Source organism: Opisthocomus hoazin, chromosome 4 (genome assembly GCF_030867145.1).
Source record: "Opisthocomus hoazin isolate bOpiHoa1 chromosome 4, bOpiHoa1.hap1, whole genome shotgun sequence".
Taxonomy (NCBI): Eukaryota; Metazoa; Chordata; class Aves; order Opisthocomiformes; family Opisthocomidae; genus Opisthocomus; species Opisthocomus hoazin.
In genome coordinates this window covers 44,009,737-44,033,717 of record NC_134417.1, presented here as the reverse complement: position 1 = coordinate 44,033,717, position 23,981 = coordinate 44,009,737, and the positions used below count along the sequence as shown (strand labels likewise).

At 39.7% G+C, this 23,981-nt stretch overlaps 1 protein-coding gene across 4 annotated transcripts in view; it reads right to left on the bottom strand.

Annotated features, from left to right (window-relative positions):
- The window catches only part of MYRIP (myosin VIIA and Rab interacting protein), a 232,531-nt gene that overhangs the window by 11,456 nt on the left and 197,094 nt on the right, over positions 1-23,981 (bottom strand). For all 4 annotated transcript variants that reach the window (XM_075418805.1, XM_075418806.1, XM_075418804.1 and 1 more), the window contains 2 exons: positions 19,431-20,080; positions 10,982-11,221 (listed from right to left, as the gene is read on the bottom strand). In XM_075418805.1, the coding sequence (XP_075274920.1) occupies positions 10,982-11,221; positions 19,431-20,080 (890 nt within the window). The remainder of the gene's footprint in view (positions 1-10,981; positions 11,222-19,430; positions 20,081-23,981) is intronic.

Sequence of the window (23,981 nt, the reverse complement as noted above, 5' to 3'; positions counted from 1 at the left end):
CACAAGTACCAATTAGGTTAAAAATAGATCAATAATTTTATCGGACAGAAGAGGAAATCAATGTTACTTTGTTTTACTATTTGCTTTTACAAGTACTAATTCTAATTCTACTCTATGAGTAATGAACAAAACAGAATAAAGGCCAGACACTACATTTTCTTCATCTTCACTGGGGTATGTTCTCCATTTCAAGAACTGTAGCCTCACTTTAGTGTTCATTATTTCTTAAAGTTTTTGTTATCCTTTGTAGTTAATGATGGATTTCCAAAAAAGATTAAATTAAATGAGAAAAAAGGGCTCTTATACCAGAATATGAGAATGCATATTGGCGTTTATTACAGACCAATCACTACAAAACAGGGTTTTTTGGTTTTGTTTTCCTGTTAAAGTTTTCTGTGATAGGAAGCTTTATGAAATCAAGATTTCAAGTAAAATACCCTGCCTTCTCAATAGGTAATGGATAGAGGAAGAAAAGTTCAACAAGAAGGAATGGAATGGAATGGAATGGAATGGAATGGAATGGAATGGAATGGAATGGAATAGAATAGAATAGAATAGAATAGAATAGAATAGAATAGAATAGAATAGAATAGAATAGAATAGAATAGAATAGAATAGAATAGAATAGAATAGAATAGAATATTTTTCCAGTTGAAAGGGACCTACAATGATCATCTAGTCCAACTGCCTGACCGATTCAGGGTTAACCAAAAGTTAAAGCATGTTATTAAAAGCATTGCCCAAATGCCTCTCAAACACTGACAAGCCTGGGGCATTTGACCGCCTCTCTAGGAAGCCTGTTCCAGCATTTGACTATCCCCTCGGTGAAGAAATGCTTTCTAAAGTCCATTCTAAACCTCCCCTGGAGCAGAAATGTGACTTTTAGCTTTTCTAGAATTTTGAGGTAAGTTCTTAAAGGCAGATGCTGTTCAACTTTTAAAACCAAAGATTTGCTTCCCATTAAACGTTGCACAAGGCAGCTAAATGAATGTTCTTAAAGTGTGTGCATCACTGAACATCTCGATCCTAGCCCGCAGGTATCTAGACACAGGAGTCACAACGTTAAAGCTTTTCTTTAAGCTTGTGAAACATCTGCTTTTATAGTATAACAAGGATAAAGAGCTAGTTTAAACACCGCAAAGCATGGCAAGCAAAAGTGATTTTCCTTACAGTATATCTGAAAAGTGTATCTCCAAAACTTAAAAGCACAAGCTATACTTCAATGGATTTAAAACTAAACTTTGTGAAGGTTTTCTGCTAAAGGATGGTTATAACTCAGCTTTGCCCTGGGCTGTATTTTACAGAAAAGCAAGAATAGATTAATGTCTGCCTGAGGGAGACATAAAATCAACATGTGGGGAGTTCAAGGGTTCTCAAATTGGAAAAACTGGATAATCAATTAATAGTTTTGCATATGTTTTTACCTCTTTTAAGCAACCATCAAATGCTGTTAAAACAGCTCATGTTCCAAAATGGTCAGCTTGCAGACCTGGTGGGGTACTCTAGATACAATTATTTAGCATGTGTTAGGAAAAAAAAGAAAAAAACATCCCACAAAACGTGTCCTCGGGTTTTAGTGCTTCACAACCCCCTCCCCTCCCCCACCACCCACGTCAAACTTCACATTTATGAAGTTCTATAAAAATCACCTAAAATTCAGACACACGCACACCAAGATCACGCTGGTAGGTGGACATTTCAAATTGCTATAAAGACCTCTTGGCTGTCTAATTTATCTTGCCTTTCAGGAAAGGTCACTGAAAGAGACCGCTATCACGCCATGATGAAGTCTCTCCCATCTGTCTTGTCAAGCAAGTCAAAGAACGAATATGGATGCGATAGATGCAGGAAGCAATCTCTATCACAAATACCTAGCACAGAAAAGCCAAGCGCAACCATTCTTCTCAAAACACTGGGAAGCATTCTGATTTCAACTGTGCTACCTGGCTTCTGGATTACCACCACCCCTCCCAAATCAATGCAGCCGATCCAAATTTGAATGTTTCTACTGGTTATGAGAATCTCATTTTATACTTAATTTGAGACTAAGAATTTAATGGAATGAGGAAAACACACATTTATCCTTTTTATGATAATTGATGCCCACACTCACAAATACGTTAGACAGTCAAAAGGAGATGATCAATTTCCCCGAGTTCTTTGTGGGAGAGTTTTAAAACTAATGAAATACTAAACAAGTGTGTGTATGCAAGCACACATGCATATATGTGTGCATTGAATGTAACAAACAGCATCTTGTAGAACTTCTTTACTGTCATCTCTATGTGTGGCTGGACAGATGGAAAGGATTCCTGTTCTGCTGAAGGTAATGTTTCAGTGGTCTAAGCTAGCTCTTGCTGACTGTTCACCATTTCTCTTCTCTTCTGCTGTCTGTCTTTCATTTCCCTACTGATGCTGTCGATATTTCCTTTGCTGTTTTACCTAAGGATGCTACACTGGAAGGTGCTTTATAGAACAGTATTTGCATCCTTGCACAAAGAATGATGAGTAACAGAAGGAAAGCATGATGATAAAACTAAAGCAACCTAAGTGTCCAAACTGCTGAGAGTAGGTGAGCAATTAAGTCCTTGTATGCATCTCAGCAGCCTATGACATTTCCACATCAAGTTTCCTTTGCATGAACATTACTGCTTTTATTTTTAATGCTCTTAAAGTAGCTCTCTATCACTTGCACCGATTTTTTCTCCACATTGTACTCAGCCAGTGGCATTTTCTCCTTTTTTGCTACTATAATGTTATCCCATCTTTAGGCTCTATTAAGTTGACATGGGAGACAGTAACTTGCAATTCACTAGAGAACAGTTGACATGAACAGTTAGATCAAGAAGTAGAGCAAGAGAAACTTTCCACCACTAGCAGCCCTGGCAGTATTGACCACATCCTTGATGACTTGTAGTGCAACCATTTTCAGCTCCAGTCTTGAGCCGTTCTGTCACGCTCCGAGTCGTGTGCCTGTTTCGTGGTCAATATTCCTCATTTTTTTGTAGGGAGCTGAGGAGGGCTGGGGACAAGACAAGTTTTGCTTTGCCAGTGGTTGATTCATCTTTTCAGGGTAACCTGACTGAATCCAAACTTGATGAAAAAAAACCCAGACCTGCGTCCCTCATCTCCCCACCCCACAGGAGTTCATTGTAGAGCTTTGAGAAGGCCCTGAAAAGCCCACCAAAAGTCCATTTCCTTCACAGGCAAGCAAGATCTGGGACGCTGGCCAAGCCACAGTGTGGGAGGGACAGAGGCATCAATGCCCAGCCATCAATGACAGTTGTCAACCCTGACTTTCAAAAGATCTTTGCCTAAAAGTGAGACCTAACCCCTCATTACCACAAAGACTGGGAAAGAAAGATAAAATTTGCCTTGATATTTGATGGAAGACAGGTATACTATGATCAACTATGGCATTAAGGAATTACTATTCTGTGCAAGTTTAAGACCTCCTGCCTTGACCGTAACATCAATATCTTCATTTATGGGCACTTGATTAGAAAAAGAAAGCTAAATTACCTTACAGAGTGAACTACTATTCTACTGACATCCTGGAAAGTATGACACAGAGAAATACAGTTGCTCTTTTTGATTGTGTTAGGTAATTCTGAATATTAGATTTTTACTAACAAATTCAATTCAATGACCTAATGTAGTTACAGATGTTTAATAATTTGTAGTTACACATGTCTAATAATTTGTAATGTCTCATTTCTAGAGACAAGCGGCCTATAATGATGTGAAAGGAAGTTATTTCCAAGAGGTCAAATATTACAGTCTAAGTTGGAAATGGAAATATTTAAATCTTAAAATCCACACAGGATTCTGTAAGAGTATCTATAATGGACACAGGCTGATGACATAGCACAAATGGAAAAATATTTTTTCTCTAAAATGACCCCTGAAATTTTTGCTAAAGTAAAACCAAGATCATTAAAAGGTGATTAAAATTCACAGTAAAAAAGTTAACTCTGAGAGTAAGGAAAGAAGAAAAAGTTGAGAAGATGAGTGTTTTGCTGAATTCAGCATCAACTTTAGACACAAAAAAGTGATTCTTATTTTATGACTGAGAAAATGCTACAGAATTAATTTTCTTACCTCTATATATGACATACTACAGATAGCATGTATTTTAAAATACGAGATAAGTATATGTTTGCTCAGGGAATAAAAAGAAAATCTATTTTAATATCTGATTCTCATAAGCTGAGACTCAGCACAGAATATGAAACCTTTTCCCACCTAGACAAATGATAAGCAATAGACAGTAGCAGCAAAGTGAGAAAGTGCCTACTCTCTGTGTACAATCTCTACAATGAATTAAGGGTTTTGCTTATTTTTTTTAAACTGGGAGCTTAGAAAGATTTTTGAAGACCGCTATGGTCAGAAACTGCTAAAAATCTTACTGCTGAAATAAAATTTTAATTTTTTTCCTTCCAAATTTCTTAATATAGATGAGTATCTGAGAAGAGAAAGATCATACACCTTACACATTATCTTTGTCTTCTGTTCTTCTTCACTGAGAAAACCAAATTCTCATCACAAAGTCAAATAAGAGAGCCAGTCTGCTCCACACGCTTACTTCATGGTCATCACTCCCATCAAAACACAGGGCTAGCTGTGATTATAAAATAATTTTCTGCAATGACTATTGATTCTGCCTGAAAGGTACGATTTTTCAGGCCTGATATTTACAGGAAAACATTTTCAGTTTGAAAATTTTGCTTGGGAAATGTGGAAACCCTCAATATCACTTTATAGCATCTCTTACTATGTAAGAGATGTAAGAAGACACAGACAAAACAAAGCATTCTCGCCTGCTCCAATACAGTGGATAAAAACTGCAGCTTTAAATGAAGATCAAAAGTCTTTTGTTTTTCCTAAATAGCGGGAAAGCAGTTAAATAAAAAGGCAGAAAAGTTACATTAACAGCTACAGAGGTTAACATTTATATAGGTTCAGACTTACGGTGAACTTTAGGACGAACAGCAAGAATAAAGAAACTAGCAAATATAAAATACCATCAAATTTAGATTTTTACATTTATTGTTAAAATATTTAAAATAAAGCAATGCCTAATTTATTTTTGTTTGTGGGGTTTAGAATAACAGATCTCATTAAGACAGATATTGCAAATGACGTAATTTTTTATAAAATGAAGCAGATGGGAAATACTGATTTCCACCATCACAAAACAAAGCAGCACTAGCAATAGAGAAAGACTTTTGCAGCAGCGTTAAGAGAAGCCAGCTGTCTTCAGTTTTTGGGTCTACACGACTGCAATTTGGACACTGTGTGTGATTCTAGTTACAAAAGGGTCTGCACCTCACTTATGCCACTGTCAGATTCTCACATTGGAAACACCTGGGCTGAGTTCAGTAAGATGTCTTGTGCCAAATCACTCCCTCCTGTTAGCTGCTGTCCTGCTCCTGGCCTCCACTGTCCAAAAACGAACAAGTAAAACCCTTCGTACTACCGCTCTCCAGTGTCAAGTCAGTAGGCTTACCTTAATCCCCCTAATTTACTGAGGTGTATTTAAACTAAAGGGACTGCTTTTGCCTTGAAGTGATGACCCAACCACAGTTACCCCTTTGGCTGTGCTGAGACAGAAGTATCATCCAGTCGAGGAGCAGCGTTTTGTTCAGACTCTTCCAGCTAGATCTGAAAGAGCTCATCTGTCAACTGCCAAGTCTCTGGGCCGCTTACAAAAGAAGACAAGAAAATAGTAACTTTTTTGTTACAGCCTACTTTCCCCCCATTTTGTTACAACAGCTTACACTAATCTTCACTCATTTCCTGTAACTGTATCTGTAAAATGGCTTTTACATTTTCTTCCTAAGTAAATAAACCTTTGGTGATCAGGCAACTGAATGAGATTCCCATCGCACACAGGCTGCACAGAGCTGGCTTGGGCGTGCACACACGTTAAGTATGAAATCTGAGACTATGAGAGTCTTGCTGACAAAGACGCTGCATTCCCCATGTGAAGCCAGCTGAAATCTCACCTGTTCTGCACTTCTCCAGGTAGATTCAACGGGGCCTTAATTTAGTTGCTTAAACACAGGCAGACAAGGAGCAATTTGAAACAGCTTGAAGTATCTGAGGATTCTCAAACAACGCCGTCAGCTATGACACGGACCTGGGAGGGGAATGGAACTAGCAGCTTAAGGCCCTGTGGGATACCCTAGGGCATCTCAGATGGACTATCTATATCCATCCTTTTGCAACTGTCTTGAGCCCAGGAAGTGTCAGAATTGGAGGAACACAAACATTACTGTTGGCTTTTGAAAAGTTTTAAAAAATAAATGTTAATGATCTCGAAGCAACTATTCTGCTTGAAACCGAAGATTCAGATTTTGACAAAATAAACTTAGGATCAACTTAATTTTCCATACTAAAGACCATTAAATAATAGTAAATACATGGCAGATATCTCTTGAATGGGATTTTTGTCCAGCAAACCACTTAATCCTCAGTTTAAAACTGAACATATACTTGACTGCTCTGTTGAACTGAGAACTTAGAACTTTGGATCCAGTAGCCTAATGTGAAGATTAAAGTCTCACACCTCTTTTAGAAGAAAAAGCCACTGTTTCACCTTCCCTAAGCAAAATCTTTTTTCTCTGCTGTCATTCAAAATTCTGTGCATAGATTATCTGCTGTTCATAAACCTTAAAGATCACTTTTTACAATGCTTCCCACATTCAGTTTTCAATACTGGACTTTGAAGACTGCCCAGATAATTCACACCATAATAAAAGCCATGATCCACCAAGACACAAGAATCATTCTAAGCATCTCTCTTACAAAAATGTGAACAGACAAGCAAATATCTTCTGAATTGTTAACCCAGGAAGATGTCATTGTATTACACTGTTCAGCTTTATTAGCATAATAGTAGCAATGTAGTAAAGCTACTACACTTATGCTATTACGTTTTCTTGCTGAAGAGAGCTATGGGATTCTGGCTCCTTTAGGAACTTCTACTCAGTCATTTCTAAAGCTCTCAGGCATATGAAGCTGGATGGCAGTTTCCTATGAACCCCTGTCTGAACCAACATGCCAACCAAAATACCTGGGAGTTCAGGGAGTTGCAAGATAACGATCACAAAAACTACTACATCATCATCTGTGAGGACGGCGCACGCATCAGCACAAATGATTAATGGAAGCCCAGTCACCAGGAGACAGAGGGTCTCTCTTTTTATTATAGCACTGCTGTTATAACATTGCAGCCACCCCTACCGTGATGCTTTAATGGGTCTGTGACACACAGGAGGGATTCGCTGCTGTGTGCAAGTCCAGTGCCATTCTCCAGCGCCATCAAGGCCATGAGTATATTTGTCTCCAGCGACCACACTGCACGAGCCCTCCCTTACTGAGCCCTGGCCACCCTCTCCAAGGCCAGCCCCAGGCATAGCCCCAGCATACATCACACCAGGGAGCCGGTGGTCCCTCCGGCTGTGGTACCGCGCGCCCACACACACACCTACTGGCTATTCCTCTTGCTAAAGAGAGGCGCCAGGCAGATTTTCTAACAAGTGCCAATCTCATTATACCATTAGTCAAAAAATGCTAATTTATTTGGTGAAAAATGTAAGATCTGCTCTCTCAAAAAAACCAGTATAGGCCTCTGGCAAAAATACATATGAAAATGATGCTTGTATTACATACTTTCCCCAAAATAAAGCTTTATAAAACCTAAGATGAATAAAATGTTTCCAGAGAATGAAGGCATAAATATTTTATGGAAAGAATATGTATGTTGTTATTCATACTGTCAAGGAACTTCAGAGGTTTCACTTAGGGAACAGGATCCCACTGTGCTACTTAACAAACTTACGTAGAGGCTGTCATTCAGAAAAGAGCTGTTGTGTGCCTGGTCATGTAATAACGTCAACAGAAAACAGCAGGATTTAAACAAAGTTACTAAGCCTTGGTTGTAAGATTCTCTGAGCAGAAGTAAACGCAGAAAGGTATTCAAAGAAATTCCTCAGGCACACAGCGAGCTGCATCAAGCTAATGCAAAGAGGAGAGAACTCAACATTACTACTGAAGTTTAACTCACTTGCTCATTTGCATCTCTTAAGCAAGGAGAAGTACAAAGTAGAAGGAGACAAAAAGAGAAACACAAGTAAGGTTTTAACAACTATTTCAGTTTTTATGCTATGTGGGGCAATTTGCAAAAATGGCAGTGGCTATTCTGTTTTTTAAACAGCGTCTCTACAGTTTCTGCTAATGTGGTCACAGTCACAGACTGCATTCAAAATACACTCTGCATTAGACACTGCTGAAATTGCCCTCTAGAATGTAATTCTGGGGCATACCCTGAAATACAGACCTGGTCTATTCATCTTCATGAAACCATTAAAAGAGAAGGAGAGAGGACAGAGGAGAGCAAGAACTAAATACATCCCATTTATCATGCTTGCCGTTCTCAGGATCTCTGTCATTAGGATACTTCCAAGTGGATTTAAATTTTGCTTTTTTCTTCAGGTATGTCGTTAGGGTTTGGGGGAGTGAAGCAAAAAAAAACCACCCTAGAACAAACCCAAAAAAAGGAGCAAGGCAGAAAGAACTGTGCAAATCACTGTGCTAGTACAAGATGTTCACACCTGAAGTCTAGAGGGGCTGAAGGCTAACTCTACCCACAGCACAGAGGACTCCACGGCCTTTCATTGCACAGCTGAGACAAGCAGGCTTTTCAGCGGTCTGCATACCCCTGACAGACCATAAACTACTTCTGTAGCTCAAGAAGCACAAAAGGTTAGCTATAAAAACAAGTCTGCTGTAGGATTATGTTTGCTTTAGAGAGCTGTGAATCTCCACAAGACCATTTTAGGCAATCATATACTTAGAAATGATGAAAATGATTGTGCTGAAGGTCTAAACGGATTTAAGTCTAAGGCATAAAATTAAGTTGTGTTAATTAATACCCACCTAAATCCTCAAGTATCTCACATGAACTAAATAATTAACTCAAAGGCCACCATTTTCAAACTTCAAGGCAGACGTGCAACTCAAAAGCTCAGTTTGAACTGAGAACCCGTAAATGCCCAACTTCAGCTAACTCCCCACTCAAGGTGTGCCATTAAGAGCTACTTATCTTAAAGTTACTGCATGTTTTCTGAGTTTAGCTATGTCCTCATCTTTTAGGTTACCACAGCCACAACTGGTCACCTTCAGTATTTCATTGTAAGATGTTGGTCAGACACCTTTCCAAAGAGAAGGCACACGTCAGAAGATTTTAAATCACCTTTAAGGACAACTGTCAAGAGTGAGAATGAAAGCAGCCTGTTTGTTTCTCTACAACTGGAGCAAGTTCCACTATCAATTCTGCTGAAGTCATGACCATGAATAGTACTGGGATATTTTGGTTTCTTTGTTATAGACAGAAAGAATATATACTGTGACCATGAATGACTAAGACTTTTTTTCATCCAAAGCCAATAAAGAATCAGGAACTCCAAGCATTCAATTTTTGTTGAACATGATATGTCTATTATTTTTTTAAATTTAAGGAAAATTTACTGATGGAAAAAAATATTAATCTTTGCTTTACTTTAAATAACTGACATACAAATGTTAAAGAATGAATAAAATTAGAGGAGGAAAAACAACTAATATTACTTTGTAGATGCATGCAGATGAGTAGGAACACCACAAAACATATGTTTGCCATTTTCTGTGCTCAGTTCACCATAAGAAGCATTTCAGAAAGTCCTATTCACAGCCTTTAATTCTAAACTTTAATTGCATCATGTTATAAACTAGCTGGTCTATATATCCTGTTGAATAATTTGATATTGCTGGTTTGTCTTTGTAAACCAAAGACAAGCTAAATTGAATGCTGCTAACAAGCACTGGTGATAAAGCTTTTATTTGATTTCCTTGGAAAGGTTGTGTGTACATCGTGGAGGTATTTGCACATATGATGACAAATTTACTTACACTGCTGTGTAGTCTATGGCTAAATAACTCAGAATCAGAGTCACAGAATACTTAAGATTGGAAAGCACCTCTGGAGATTGCCTAGTACAACTAGATCAGGTCGCCCAGGGCTATGTTCAGTCAAATTTTGATTATCTCCAAGGATGTGGACTCTACAGTCTCTCCAGGAAACCTGTTCCAGCATTTGACCACCCTCACAGTGAAAAAGCTTTCTATGTTTAGACAGAATTTAGACGAGACCCCAAGAGGTGAGTCAAGACACACAGCAGACAAGAACGAGCCTAAGTGGATCTAAGGGATAAGAGTGCTTGACTGGCAAGCGCTGGGCTTCTACAGCAACAAATTCAAGCACATCACATAATCTGAAGAGAAATTCAGAGGTAGAAAGGGAAGGGAGCAGGTGGCAAGTCCTGTGGAGTAACACTGGAATCAGATATCTCATTGTAAGGGTGAAATGGCACAAACGGAGTATCTCGTACATTATGAGAACTGACACTGGATTTCAGTTTCACTAGAATATGTTACCACTCGCGGAGGACTATTAGCTGACAGAGTAACAGGGTTGGAAAGCATTAAAGAAGCACAGAATATTGCAGTAGAGAGGCAAATGCAGAATCTACAACATCAGAATGAACTACATGATACTAAAAAGACAGGAGCAAATAAAAGGACTGAAAAAACCACTTAATCCAGCTGGTTAGCAAGGAGGAAAAAAGGAGAAATGTGTATGTTTTTAAAGAAAAATGTATAAGCTGATTCTCAGTCAGTATAAACCACTAATATCAGTCACTTAACAGGTTTATTACACACGCTAAGTTCACTGCTTTGAATTGATGCTGTGGGCTCATAGGAAGGAACACACACCTTAACTGAAGTTTTATCTGCACAAGGCTTGCAGGTTCAGACCCAGTGTAAAAGGATCTCAGCTATTTTTAAGCAACGATGTTTAATTTTCTAACCACAAGTTTCTCTTTCTGGATTCTAATTTTCACAATACTGTCCCCACTCCTCTGTAACAATTACTTACCTTCTTTAACTCTTCCTGAATACTTCTGCCATTTTCCTCTGAGGACAAACTCTCCTTCTGGTTTTCAGGGTCTGTTCTAGGTTCTGACTCTTGTTCTTCACCAGAAGATGTTTCCTTGTCACTCATTTTAGCAGCAAGCTGAAATAACCTGGATTTAAGCTCCTCCTCCATAAGGTCAGGCTTGATATTATGACGCTGATCCTCACTGCTTATATCTGTTTCTGAAAAATCATCAAAATCCTACAAAGAAATTAGAAGAACGGTATAATTACTGTATAGGCATAGAAAGAAAAACAAACTGCTTCCTAGAAAAGTATAGCTATGATCATTCTGCAGGGAAGCTAGAATGAAAGCACACTGGGTGTGCTAATAAAAAAATACCATGTCTTTACAGAGGAATGCCAGTAAACCCACACTCATTGGGTTATATTTACCATTCCTGCTTACTTTTAAATTATATAAAAAGGAACTATCAAAATCATTATGTATCTGTGTGCAACTAATAACATATGCCTAAATGGCATTTCCCATTCCCAGCACTGCACTGCCATCACTCTCGGGCATGGTGTGGATAAAGAAAGCGAAGTGTGGGAATGAAATAACTTGTGACCTGGCAGTTGTGTCCAGCTTTCAGTGGAAAGCTGCGCTCGAGTTCCCTCACTGCTTGGTCTTGAGCATTATCTGTGTTTTTTTTAAAGACTATCGGAAACAGGTTTTGAAAAATCTGTCTTTTATTACATAATGATGCTCAAGATTTTCAGCTTTCCCAGTGATTATTTTCACAGGTGGATCCTCTATAGCAACGACTATTTTCCAAACGCCAACCTCCTTGGAATAAGTTCAATCTTTAGGAGCACATTCTTTTCTTACTCTTGGATCCTTAAAGGTGGGAAGTACTCAGAGGCTCAGTCAAGTACAGTGGGTGTTACAGACTCAACCACAAGTCCCCTAGTCAGGAAGCTGAACAGCAGAAAAGCAAAATCTTTTTGCAACTCTGTTTAGCAGGGTGCCTGCCTAACATTTCTTAATGTGGAAATGGGGATATTTGTCAGCCCTTGCAGGAAATCTGAAAACATCTCATGGTTGTTCCAAAAACTCATGTCCAGATACATACCAATTCATTTTCTGGATCTGTGCTATCTGATTAGGACCCCAAACCCCCTGTTTTCCACTGCAGTCCATGGAGAGAGACAGGCATCTCCCAGAGCAACCTGCTCCACCTATAGCATTAACTGCCTTCTGGAAAAGTTCTTCTCTCCCTGCTGACTGCTGCAAGAAAGTTTTGAATCATCAGACACTTTGTTTAGTGCTTCAGTCAAGTTCATAAAGTAAGGGAGAATTTGGTGGGTTTAGAAGTGATGAATTCTTCAAAACAGAGCATAATCATGACAAAACCACCCAGAAGGAGGCTGTGAAGAATGCAGCCTGGGACCAGAAGTGGTAGGCAGGTCGCAACAGGTCTATGAGGATGATTTGGAGCAATTCTCAGACTGGAAATTATTCCTATTTGCCTCACACTCTCCTACCATGACAGGACCAGACATTGCTGCAGAAACTAAAAGCTGTGTTATCTCTACCATTCATTTGGAAATACCTAAACAGGAGATATGCTTTGCACAGCTGCTCTCTCTGCAGCCGCAGAAGCGGTGTTTGTGGACGGATCCATTACCTTCAGTTCGCACAGGAAACGTTAACTCTGACAACTCCCTCACAAACCCTGCCCACCAAACTGCTCTTGATGGATTGATACATCATGTTCGTAATGTCAGTCCTCATCTCTCATACAGCAAACCGTACTGTAGCAGCTAGCACTTTCACAGCTTTCTGGACAATTTTTGACTGCAGTTATCTGTGAATCAGTGACACAACTAAATCATTACTTTATAGCTCACCTTCAGGATGAAGAAGGCCCATTTAGAAAATCAAGATTTGAAAGTACATGACTAGCTACAGTGTAAGGTGAACCACGGGCTTCTGCTGAAATTTTTGCTTTTCCCAAACAATCAGCTTTTGCAGAATAAAAAGCCTCTTCTGCCAAATGAACTTCGAAGCTGTTCTGAACAAGATCGAGAACAAGATTTGAAATCCGTGTGTTTCCACTTTAGTTTTATAATATGTTATGATAGGCTTTTGATATCAGGCAGACTTTTGGGACATCACTTTTATATATATGTAGAAGACTCGTGTCCTTTCACCTTTTAAATTAAAAACTGTATTTATCTTAATGGTGCTTCCTCAAAGTGTAAGAAGAGATTTTTTTTCAGACATATCTTGCATGTCATTCAACAACTTATTGAAATTCCCACCCAACAACCTGCTAGTGAACATTACATCTCGCTAAACTACTACAAAAAAATCGGAAAGTTGTTGCTGAATTAATCAGTTCATCAATTTGTACCCAGGATAGAAAGCACAGCTAAACTGTGCACTTGTATTTTAGGAGAAAACAGTTTGGAGATACGCCTCATTAAACTTGAGCTATTTACAGTTAGTTATCTTGGCTAAGCTAATTAATAGAATTCCTCTTTACTTGAGTTACCTCCGTTTATTTAATAGGTACCCCCAAAAACCTACTTTTGCCTACTGAAACATGTGGTTTAGGATAAGACTTGCTAGTGAGCTCTGACAGCTCTGCACCAGGGATCTGGGCTTCCTCTAGCAGTGTCTAGACAGAAGAGTGTGGTTTACCTCGGGGTCAAGCCTGCAAGGAAGAGAAGAAAATCCCATTCTATGCAGATATTTGAGCAGATCAAGCTTGTAAAGACAAAAGTTTGCTATTCTTGTTTAAATAAGCTGACGAATAAGTGTATAAAATCTAGTGGAGCAGTGAGGGAGGCTGGCAGTCCAGAGAGGCAGGTTTTCCCACATTTCCACTTCACTGCTGTGCTGTGAAGTACTGACAGACTTCATCGTGCAGCAAGACACGTGTGGTTCCTCTGGGGTTTTCTTACATAGACCTGCTTAGCTTTAACTGCTTAACAGCTATAACAGAGGAGCAATACACACATACCCCCACAGAAAGCACCACCAGTTAATTTAAAGAATCCATACTGACAACAGCAGAATCACAACTCCTCTTGATCCTGAAAACATGCCAGTCTTCCCAGGATCATACAGGGCAGCGCCTTTTAAGTTGATTTCTACTGCCTCTATCCAAAGCTCAGTGAAATCCTCTAGAGCCCTCCAGCTGACTTAACATGTGTTTTGGAGGAAGGCCTGGCAGGACAATATTGCTAATTTGTCCAGCTTCAGCAGGATAAAAAACTGAGGATGTAGTCTCATGAAACAAGGCGACTGAACATAACAGTATAGTGCTGCTGAAAGAGTCATCCTGCACCTTCCTGTTGTTCACCTAGTTGTGGCAACCTGCGTAGGCTCAGCAAAGGGATCCAAATGTGTGCTAGAGCTGACAAGGGAGAGACACTGGGCCACGCCAGAGGCAGGCGGAGGGAAGGCAGGAGGGCAGACAGGAAGGAGGTACTCCTCTTTCAGCTGCAGCAAGCTGCTACGTTACCTTAGTCACACGTCACACTGTTACCAAAATGTTCCCAATTCTAGCTTATGCTTTAACACATAGAAAAGTATTTTCCTAACTCATTGGCTGGGAAACTCAAAGAGCTTTTTGCTACACTTGTCAGCACAGGTGAAAGTCATGGGCTGCCTTGGCATCCCCAGGGTTTTATTCTATATTAGCTAAATTTGTGTTACAAATACATATAATTTCTTGGGGGACGACTCACCTTGAGGGTATTGATTTTATTACAGCCAGAATCAGGCATGTCTGTTATCCACCTTTCTGCTTTCCAACCTCCTCACAATGAGCAGGTGGAGTATTTACATTTGCAAGAGTTGTTAGTTCCTGTTTACATGCAGAGATCCTTTAATGCTACTCTTTGTGGTTTCTGTTACTGGTAAGCTGCTTGGCTTGTGTGTTGAGCTTTTCAGATGGTGGGAGTGAACTATTTGTGAGATGACACCTCTTTCATGGATTAACAAATTAAAAATGTATTAGAAGCTATGACAACAATAAAAAATAATAAATACATTGAAAGGTACTGTTATTTATATAATATTTAATTTCTTATTTATTTAATAGATACTATCTTAAATGTCATTATTCTTTACTGTTCCCACTGTGGCTCTATATGGTAAGTTTAATGACATCTTTGTATTCGTATAAATCATTGTGTAAAATCCCACTTACATCTATCAGCAACATATAATACTAACATCTGCAAACAAGAATAAAGGGCTACCACTTTATCCGAAAACAGAACTTCGGCAGCGGCCTGGCAGACTAACACAGCCATAAACCCAGTCTCACTGAAAGAAAATCAAGTGTTTCTCTGCAGACAATGAACAAGGAAATACACCTTTCCTCATACAAACTGTCCAAATCCTTGCATGCAAATGGTTGATAACTCAATGTAATCCTAGCGAACAAAAAAAAGCCCCAAAATAAAGCAAGCAAGCAAAGTACTGGCTTGGAGGCTCCAGAACCAAATCCATGTTATACTATAAACTCTCGAGAGAAAGGTGTGTTCACATAGGAAACTGAAAATCGGAAAGTACAGTTTTTAGGAGAAGACAGAAACTGTGATGTTTGCAGGCAGTGTCTCAGCGAGGGCGGGTGTAATTTCAGGGCAGCTATTTTCAATAACTGCATCCCAAGCGCCATCCCGTGGGGACCATCAGTCCGACAGCGCTCACCCCCAACCTGGTTGCAGGGCAGGAGGGCTGCAATCAGCAGCCAGGGTCTCCTGATCAGAGCAGCAAGCTCATAATGAGGGCGCTTTCTTCACTTGAAGCAATTAAGCCACTCCACTTTCCATCAGAAATATAAGAATTGCAACTACACTAAGTAGAATCTCCTCCTCTCAAAAAGATAATGAAAGCCAGAATAGCAATATTGTTATTACTAATAATATCTATTATTAATATTATTAATAGTAACGAAAGCAGACAGATTGGTGGTTTGGGTGGCAATTTCTTGTAAAAAGTTACAATTTGAAAAACAATTATCATTAAAAGCAAGGCTGCACTTCCCAGTTCAGTTTCCACACCAATGTGTCTTCTGTGGTACATAAGCAATCAGGTTATCCGAAATTTATTACAATGGGACCTTGGTTTTATCAGGACAGTTTTCATGTCTTGCTTCAGTTACTTGCTTCATGACTGTGTTTACAGCATCTCTACAGGCAAACCAGTAAAATAGGTTGTTCTTTTACCTATTATTAAGTGGCAAAAAACTCTCCCCAAATACAATACATCTTAATATCTGTTCTCAGGTTTCCCTTAAGTTGCTCCAGATTTTATACAACGAATTCCCTCTCAGTCACAAAGTCAGCATTTCAGTGTTGAGTCTGAAATATATTTAAAAAAAAAATGCCACAGCATTATCCTAATCTAGGTACTGGATCTTGATTTAAAAATACCTGGTTTTAAATAGAAATTCAGTTGTGACTTCTGAAATGACCGCATAAATGACTGTTGCTCCAGAACGTAACTGCTTACAATTCTCTAGACTTGGGGCAGGGACAGGTGAAAGGGCCCATCTACCTTCCATTGTGAGGCTTGGTGAGCAGCAAACAAGAAAGCAATCTTCACTATTTGCAAATTAAAAAAGAAAACCCAACTTTTAGACTGCTAAACTGAAATCCTACAATGCTGATGAAAACATAATGGTTTAACAAATTACCATCCTATTATTACTATGCAGTAAAATAAGGTTGTTATTATTGCAATGCAGTAAAACGTGGAAAAAGTATGTTTCTTCACCGCAATTTACATGTGATCAGTTGTTTGATGTCTAATGTCTAGATGCAACATGGCTTAGAAGAGCATTTCATATGGCTTCTGCAAATTCTGTATAGTCTCAGCACATGAAAATTTATCCCTGGTTTAAGATCCCACAATGAAGCTTCCTTAAGTTTCTGCTGTCTGCAGTTCTTCACGGTCCCACTCTATCATTTTGTACAAACTGTTTACATGTAGGGCGCTCTCTGCTGCAGCCTCAATCATTTTACCAAGATCAATACATTACTTTGGGGATTATATGAAACCCTGTCATCCCTCTAATCTCATTTTTCTAAGCAACACAAATGGTGTCTGGCTAATTTATTTTCATACCTCAAATCATATTCCTTACACTCATGATCATTTTAATTGCTTCCTGGAACTGTTCAACCGTGCAACATCCTTGCTATAAACTGCAGTAGCCAGCCCATTCCTGCTCCCAGCAGCGCTTGTGTACCGGAGGCTCGAGCAACAGTTCTCCAAAAGCGGACAGCAGTTGTCAAATCAGCCACCAGGGTGTGTGTCCAAACACAAACTCATGTATGCAAACCCACCCATTCATAAACTTCCTAGCGAGAATTTCATTGCTTTGAGAACAGTAGCGTGATCTGGTGGCAGTGTACCTCCGCCTGCCCCACTGTGGCTGAGGGAGCATGAGAGCAGGAACAGTCTCCTTTAGCCTAAAGGGTAAAATGAAGGGGAGAGCGGGTCAGAATCCCAAACCTTGCATTTCAGCAGCACTTAAGAGACAAAGCAACTCACAAGAGAGTTGGAAAGAACAATCATTTTCTGCACCGGCTTGCAGTTTGAAGCACACACTAAGATGCTGAAGGATGCTGCCACCCACATCTGGAAGCACGCTGCCTTTCTGACCTCCACTGGACAAACATGAGGGAAGTTTAGACTAGATTTCAGGAAAAATTTCTTCATCAGGAGGCTTGTCAAGCATTGCAACAGGCTGCCCAGGGAAGTGGTTGAGTGACCATCCCTGGAGGTATCGAAAAGCCCTTGAGATGTAATGCTTAGGGACACGGTGTAGTGGTGGACTTGGCCATGTTAGGGTAACGATTGGACTTGATGATCTGAAAGGTCTTTTCCAACCAACACAGTTCTGTGATTTTATGTTTATATAACATCTCCAGGACCCTCCCTCTCAGCTCCAATCTTCTATACTCTGCAGAGCAGTAGTAACTAGAAAGCCATAATATGAATACAGGCAGACACGGAACAGGCACAAATACACAAAGCTAGAAAGGGAAACGCAGAAGTCTGTGTATAAAATATGGTCTTTGTGTAGTCCCTGGAAAGTCCTGTAATTCTGCATGATGTTCTAAGAAGTCATTAACAGTCACTGATATGTTGTTAGAGAACATTATCACACGTAACTCCCCTTCAACAACTGTAGATTATAAATGTATGAGGACATGAGTATAAATTAATCAGTACAAAACACCTGAAACACCCACACCGGTCTCCTAAAAGCAGATGGAATAAATACAGAATTAGCAATAATTTACCCAGCATTAAAAACCTGCTGAAATCCTAGAATCCTAATCTTGATTTATGATCACTTGTACTGTTGTCTTTCTATGGGAAATACAGGCTAGTAGCATAAGCAAAGAAAAACAATTCCAGGCATCCTAAAATTGCTCAGATGGCTTTAAAGACTGGATTGGGGTGCTTGTAGTCAGCGGCATAGGGAGAAGACAGCACTTGGCTCCTTGCTTCAGGCTTACCATTACTCTGCTGCAGCAATGATGCAGCTCCAGGATGTAAGAGGGGTAGGACTTGGGAAACGGATCTGGACAAGGGGTCAATATTCTCCTCATCCAGCTGGGCAGAGTTACACTGCTAAAGAAGTTTTGGGGGACAACCAGATCCCTTACATAGTATCAGTCCCAGACCTGGACAAACTCCAAACAGAGAAGACTACTTGGCTTTCTAGTTATGCCACACTTGCTTAAAAGAAATGTTTGAGGAGTGCTTTGCTGTCTTCACATTGTATGATCCATTTTTCCAAGGTTGAGCTGTTACATTCTGTTTGGTTTTTGGTTTTGGTTTGTTTGTTGTTTTTTTTTTTTTTAATCAAGTGACAAATTGTTTAAATGGAATTAACTTGCAAACACTCACCCTAACACATCACAACTCATAATCAAGTGATGAATTAAAACCAGACATCACTTGGACTGTATGTCAAAAAAAAGCCCTTTCTGATTTCTGCTGCTCATAAGTTTTATCCCTTACCAGGACATCTGCAAACAGCACAAAGAAGATTCCCAGGCATACGAGTTATTTCTTATTCCAAGAACAAAGGAGTTTAAAAAATAACCCAATGCAACAAAACAGGTGATTAGTCAACATTTGTTAGCTGTTGGCAAATCCTGACTTTATTCTTTTAAGAGCACTGTATTATACTGCATTAACAACGCCATTCATCAGATGGAAGTGGCTTACTAGAGAAAGAGGCAAAGCCTGTTCATGGTATATGTTACACTTTACCTTTTCTTCTTCTCAGTTAGGAGGCATGAGGAAGATAAAGCTTGCAAGAACACTCCACCTCCCACTCACGATTCACAAGTTATTGCCAGCATAGCTTAATTAGTTCTGCCCAGCTCTTTTTGAGAACGCATTTGGCAAGCTCAAACACAATTACCTGACTTAAATTCATCTTGTTGGCTTTTGTGCGGTTTTGTTCTTCACATAATTCTTCAGAGATCGTGGTGTTCTTCCTCCACCTTCTTGACCTCTTTTCTAAATCATAATGGACTTCTTCAGTCTCACTGCTGTCCGAATACTCCAAGCTGGTTGCCTGTGGATTGAAATTTACATCCAGTTCTCCGTGGAAATGTTTTTTTTCCATTCTGGGCATATCACTTTGAGTTCTGCTTTGTAACCAGAGGAGTTTGCTATGTCCTTTAGCTTCCTGGGAAGAGTTTACTGAAGATGTTTCAGAATCGGATAACAGTGTCTCAGTATTGGTGTATAACCCAGAGGAAGGGGATGTCACTGCCTGGTACTGATCATTGCCACAAACCCATTCAGTACCATACTGGGAATTGGTGTAACTGAAATCGTCTGGTAATTGCCGAGGTTTCCGACGCAGCTTGTTCAAGGCCACATTCCAGTCGTAGTCATCCTCACTGTCTGAGCCCATCTCATCATAGGCAGACACAATGCTGGATTCATTCTCCAAAGCTTCAAATACTTGACTCTTTGGTTTGGCGAGCATTCGAGGACGAGGCAAAGTGACATTCTGCAAAGCTACCCAGTTTCCATCAGTGCTTTTAAAAACAGAAGGCGGATCTATGAAAACAAAACAGGAAGAATTATCACTATGTGATCACAGGGTGAAAGGCTCATTTGAATTGCCAATTTGTGATCAACTGCCCACAAACTGGAGGGTTCAACAAAACTAATGAACAAATGCAAGTGTTGCTGCTACATGAATTGTCTCATGTTGCGAGCCATCCTTCCGTACTCCTTTTAATCAGAAGCCATCACTTAAAGTAGTGGTGATGACTACTGAAAATGTGAGAGTACTTGGACCAAAGCTTTTTTCTAAAAGAATTATTAGGAAAGGCTGAGGTAACATCAATACACAGAAATGTATAAATCCTGTGATTTGCAAATGTCTTTGATTGTGTGTGCAGTTCTGGTCCCTCATTTTGAAAAGGGAGGGTGCGAAAAGGATCAGAGAAGACCAACAAAGGTTGCACCAGGTGCTGAAATAGCTTCCGTTCAAGAAATTATTAAATAAGCCAGAGTTCTGCCATCTGGAGGATACACACTAAAAGATACAGAGGAATCTCTTCCAACCTAACTGTTAGAGGACATCCAGTGAAACCAGTGAAATCAAGGTTCAAAACAAATAAAAGAAAGAAGTGGGATGCAATGGGTACAAGACCTGTGGAGCTTCTTGCGCAAGGGCGTTACGGATGATAGAAATTAATCTGGGATAAACCAGAGATGGATGTGGACATGGAAGAGAAATCCACTGAGGTTTACTAAATACAGAAAACCATTTCTAGCAGAGATAGTCATTAAGCTGAAAGTTCTGGAGATTCAGAGCCTTCTCAGAGACAGCATGAAAAATACTTGCTTTCTCCTAATCTTTCCCAGGGTTTTACTTATGGTTACTGTCGCTGCTGCTGTTGTATCCTAGACTGAATGAGCTTTTCGTCTGACCCAAGCACTGCTGCTCTTGTATTCTTACACTTTCTCAGAGTATTTTACAATTCCAACAGGAAAAAAAAAAAACCAGCCACAAATATGGTCAAAAAGTGCTGTATAACTCAGCGAATTGCTTTTCTTCTAAATTCAGATTCCATTTCCAATCAAACTTGAAAAGTCCGTTCATGGGAAATGTGAATGCGTGATGACTCTACCTCCCACAGCAGCTGAACAAATATATAATGCTATGGATTTACACAGTAATCTCAGCATACTGAAATAACTTTTCAACCTTACAGATTCCTTCGATGGGTATAAATTTGCCATTTCCAGAAAACTGTAGAAATGTTTATTATAAACTATTAGTTTTCTAAAACTGTAAACAGAACATCACTATTTAAGAATGCAAGAAGTAAAATCTGGATAGTGTTGTAGATGACTCAGGAAGATGACTCTTTCCCTGGAACTGGTCACAAAGAACATCAGTATGTAGTAAGAAGGTGTGCTCAGTTTAAAAAAAAAAAAAGTCTGTGGTGCTCTACCACCAATAAAACACCCCCACAATAACGAAACAATAATAAAATGGTAACTAAACTTAGGAGCTATGCAAGATTTGGAACAGTTTTTGTGTTTGAGTTCTTCTGGCTTGTTTTCACTTCCTAAATTTCATGCCAATTCAAAGAACTTGAGAAAATACATCACTGAAGTAATTCTTCCTCCTGCTTAAAAAGAAATCAACATAATGATAGTTTTCTTGTAGCAGTGAACTGCTGAAGATATAACTGAAGTCAGGTTTATAGGAAGAACTAAGAACTCTCTGTTGTAATGGCTGATTTTGGAGAAAAAAAGAAAACAAGCTATCAAGCATAGGGAACTTCTGCTTGTTCACTTTTCCCAACTATGCTCCCTAATCTGAGTATAGGATTCTCTTGAGAGAAAGAAGGCCTATCCTTAAAAACATTGTTCCTTCAAACAAAAAGCTCTGCAAGATATAAATAACCAACATGAATTGAATTCAGCTGCACCACATCACACAAACTTACTGCAGTGGCCTGCCATATCATTATACTTTTTTCTCTCCCAAGCCATATGCCTTTATGTTGTTTAGCAACAACACATAAGAATCAGTCAAACATCCTCAGTTAACTGAAGAGGGGACAGGACAGTAGTTGATTACTTCTTGGAGGATAAGCAGGGTGGAAAGCCACTGAGAACTTTATATTCAGAAAGCTGATTCAATTTTATCCTAGGTTCAAGTAATGTCAAATGCCCCCTTCCCAATTTTTCAAAACAAAGTCACTTACTTGAAAGAATGGATTTTGCATACAGTTCCTTGGGTGTACACTGTAATTTATCCATGTGAAAATGAAAACAGATTTAAGAAGTCTCATTGTGAAACTATTGTTAAAGGGAAAAAAAGCACTAATTCATGATTTTGCTCTTGAGTCATCATTTAAATCAGTGCAAACTGTAATCAAAATGAATTGTGAACTGCTTTATGGCTATATGACTAAAAAGTCCACTGATGTTCCCACTCCAAACTCTCGGTCAAAATTTCTTTCATTTCCTGTATCCTAATGCAGAGCTGCTTACTACTGCATTGGTGAGATCTTATTTACACTTCTCAGCACAATCAGCTATTTATTATAAGCTCAACAGGCACCACATCTTCATCACAAATGTGGTTCTTTGATGAAAGCAGCAGAATAAATCCTCTGAGTAGAGCACCTGAAAGAAAACTGGGTCAATTTGTCATTCTGTTATGGTTAAGCAATTGTTAAGTACTAAATTACTCAACAGTTGAATTCAATGGGATTTAAGTGGGTTCTTAAATTTAAGCAGCCAGTTAACTGTTTTACTGAAAATAGGCCTTCCACTAAAATGCCGGGAGAACAACACTTCTGACAGGGGGTTGAATGAGCAGTTCACAAAGTAATGCATACTTAGTTAAGTCAGATTTTAGTACTACATTACTATCAGGTTTTTTTGAGGTGGGGAGGAGGGGGTATTGACACTGTCTAATTTTCAGTATCCCAGGTTATCAACTGGCATTACAGATGAACAAATTGACGGGAAGCCCTCATCCCTGGTCCCCACTACACCCAAATGCATATTTTGGTTGTTTCTGCTTGCCAGTACCTAGTGACCCAGCTATGGGAGCTACAGCACCAGTAAACTCTTCCTACAGAAGAGAAGTTTTCTGCTTATTTAGCTTCATGAACCAATTTGCTGCAGGGGTCAGATGGGCTCCACAGCTGTTACAAGAGAAGAAGCAGGAACAAGCAGACTCTGTCATGGGAGGATGACAGCAGCAGATGTGTCAGCTCTGCCATTCCCTGTCACCTGGAGCCAGGGGCTGCTGCTGCACAGAGCAGTTCAGCCCTTCCCCTTCTACAGCTGTGGGGGTGAAAACTAGCCAACTCTTCTGTGCAGCAGTTGCCTGGTGCTACACTCTTACAGCCTCATGAAGACTACAGCTAGAACTAGAGAGGAAGTGGAAATGGGACACCCCCTCCCCCCCAAGAACAGGAACCACCTTCTTCAATGACAGCCTACACTTTTCTCATCCTGAAGTAAGCAGGGAACTGCATTCGATCCCCGGGTGCTGAGTCAGGAATGGGGCTGACTTAGGAAGCTGCTCATCATCCATATTCACATCCATACCTAATGCACGGCGACAGAGGACAGATCTAGGGAAACTGCTGGTCTGTGAAGTCCCTACTCATGCAGCTTCCTCAAACTTGGGTGGAATTAGCAGTTAGTAGAGCTGCACAGAACACTGCATTGGTGAATTCATCGGGACTGAAAATAAAGGTGCAAGGGAGAATCCTAAATGTAAATTATTTCACTGTTTGGTTCACCATGTAACCTCATGAACAGTTAACTTGTGCAACAGAAGGGATACTACGGGGAGCTGCAAACGTCCTTCAACTGCAGGACAGATAATCAGGTAACAATGCAGGGCCCTTGGGCTCTTGTGTCTTAGAAGCTCTGAAATGTATCCAATTAAATGCCTAATGTTTCCTAACAGTCC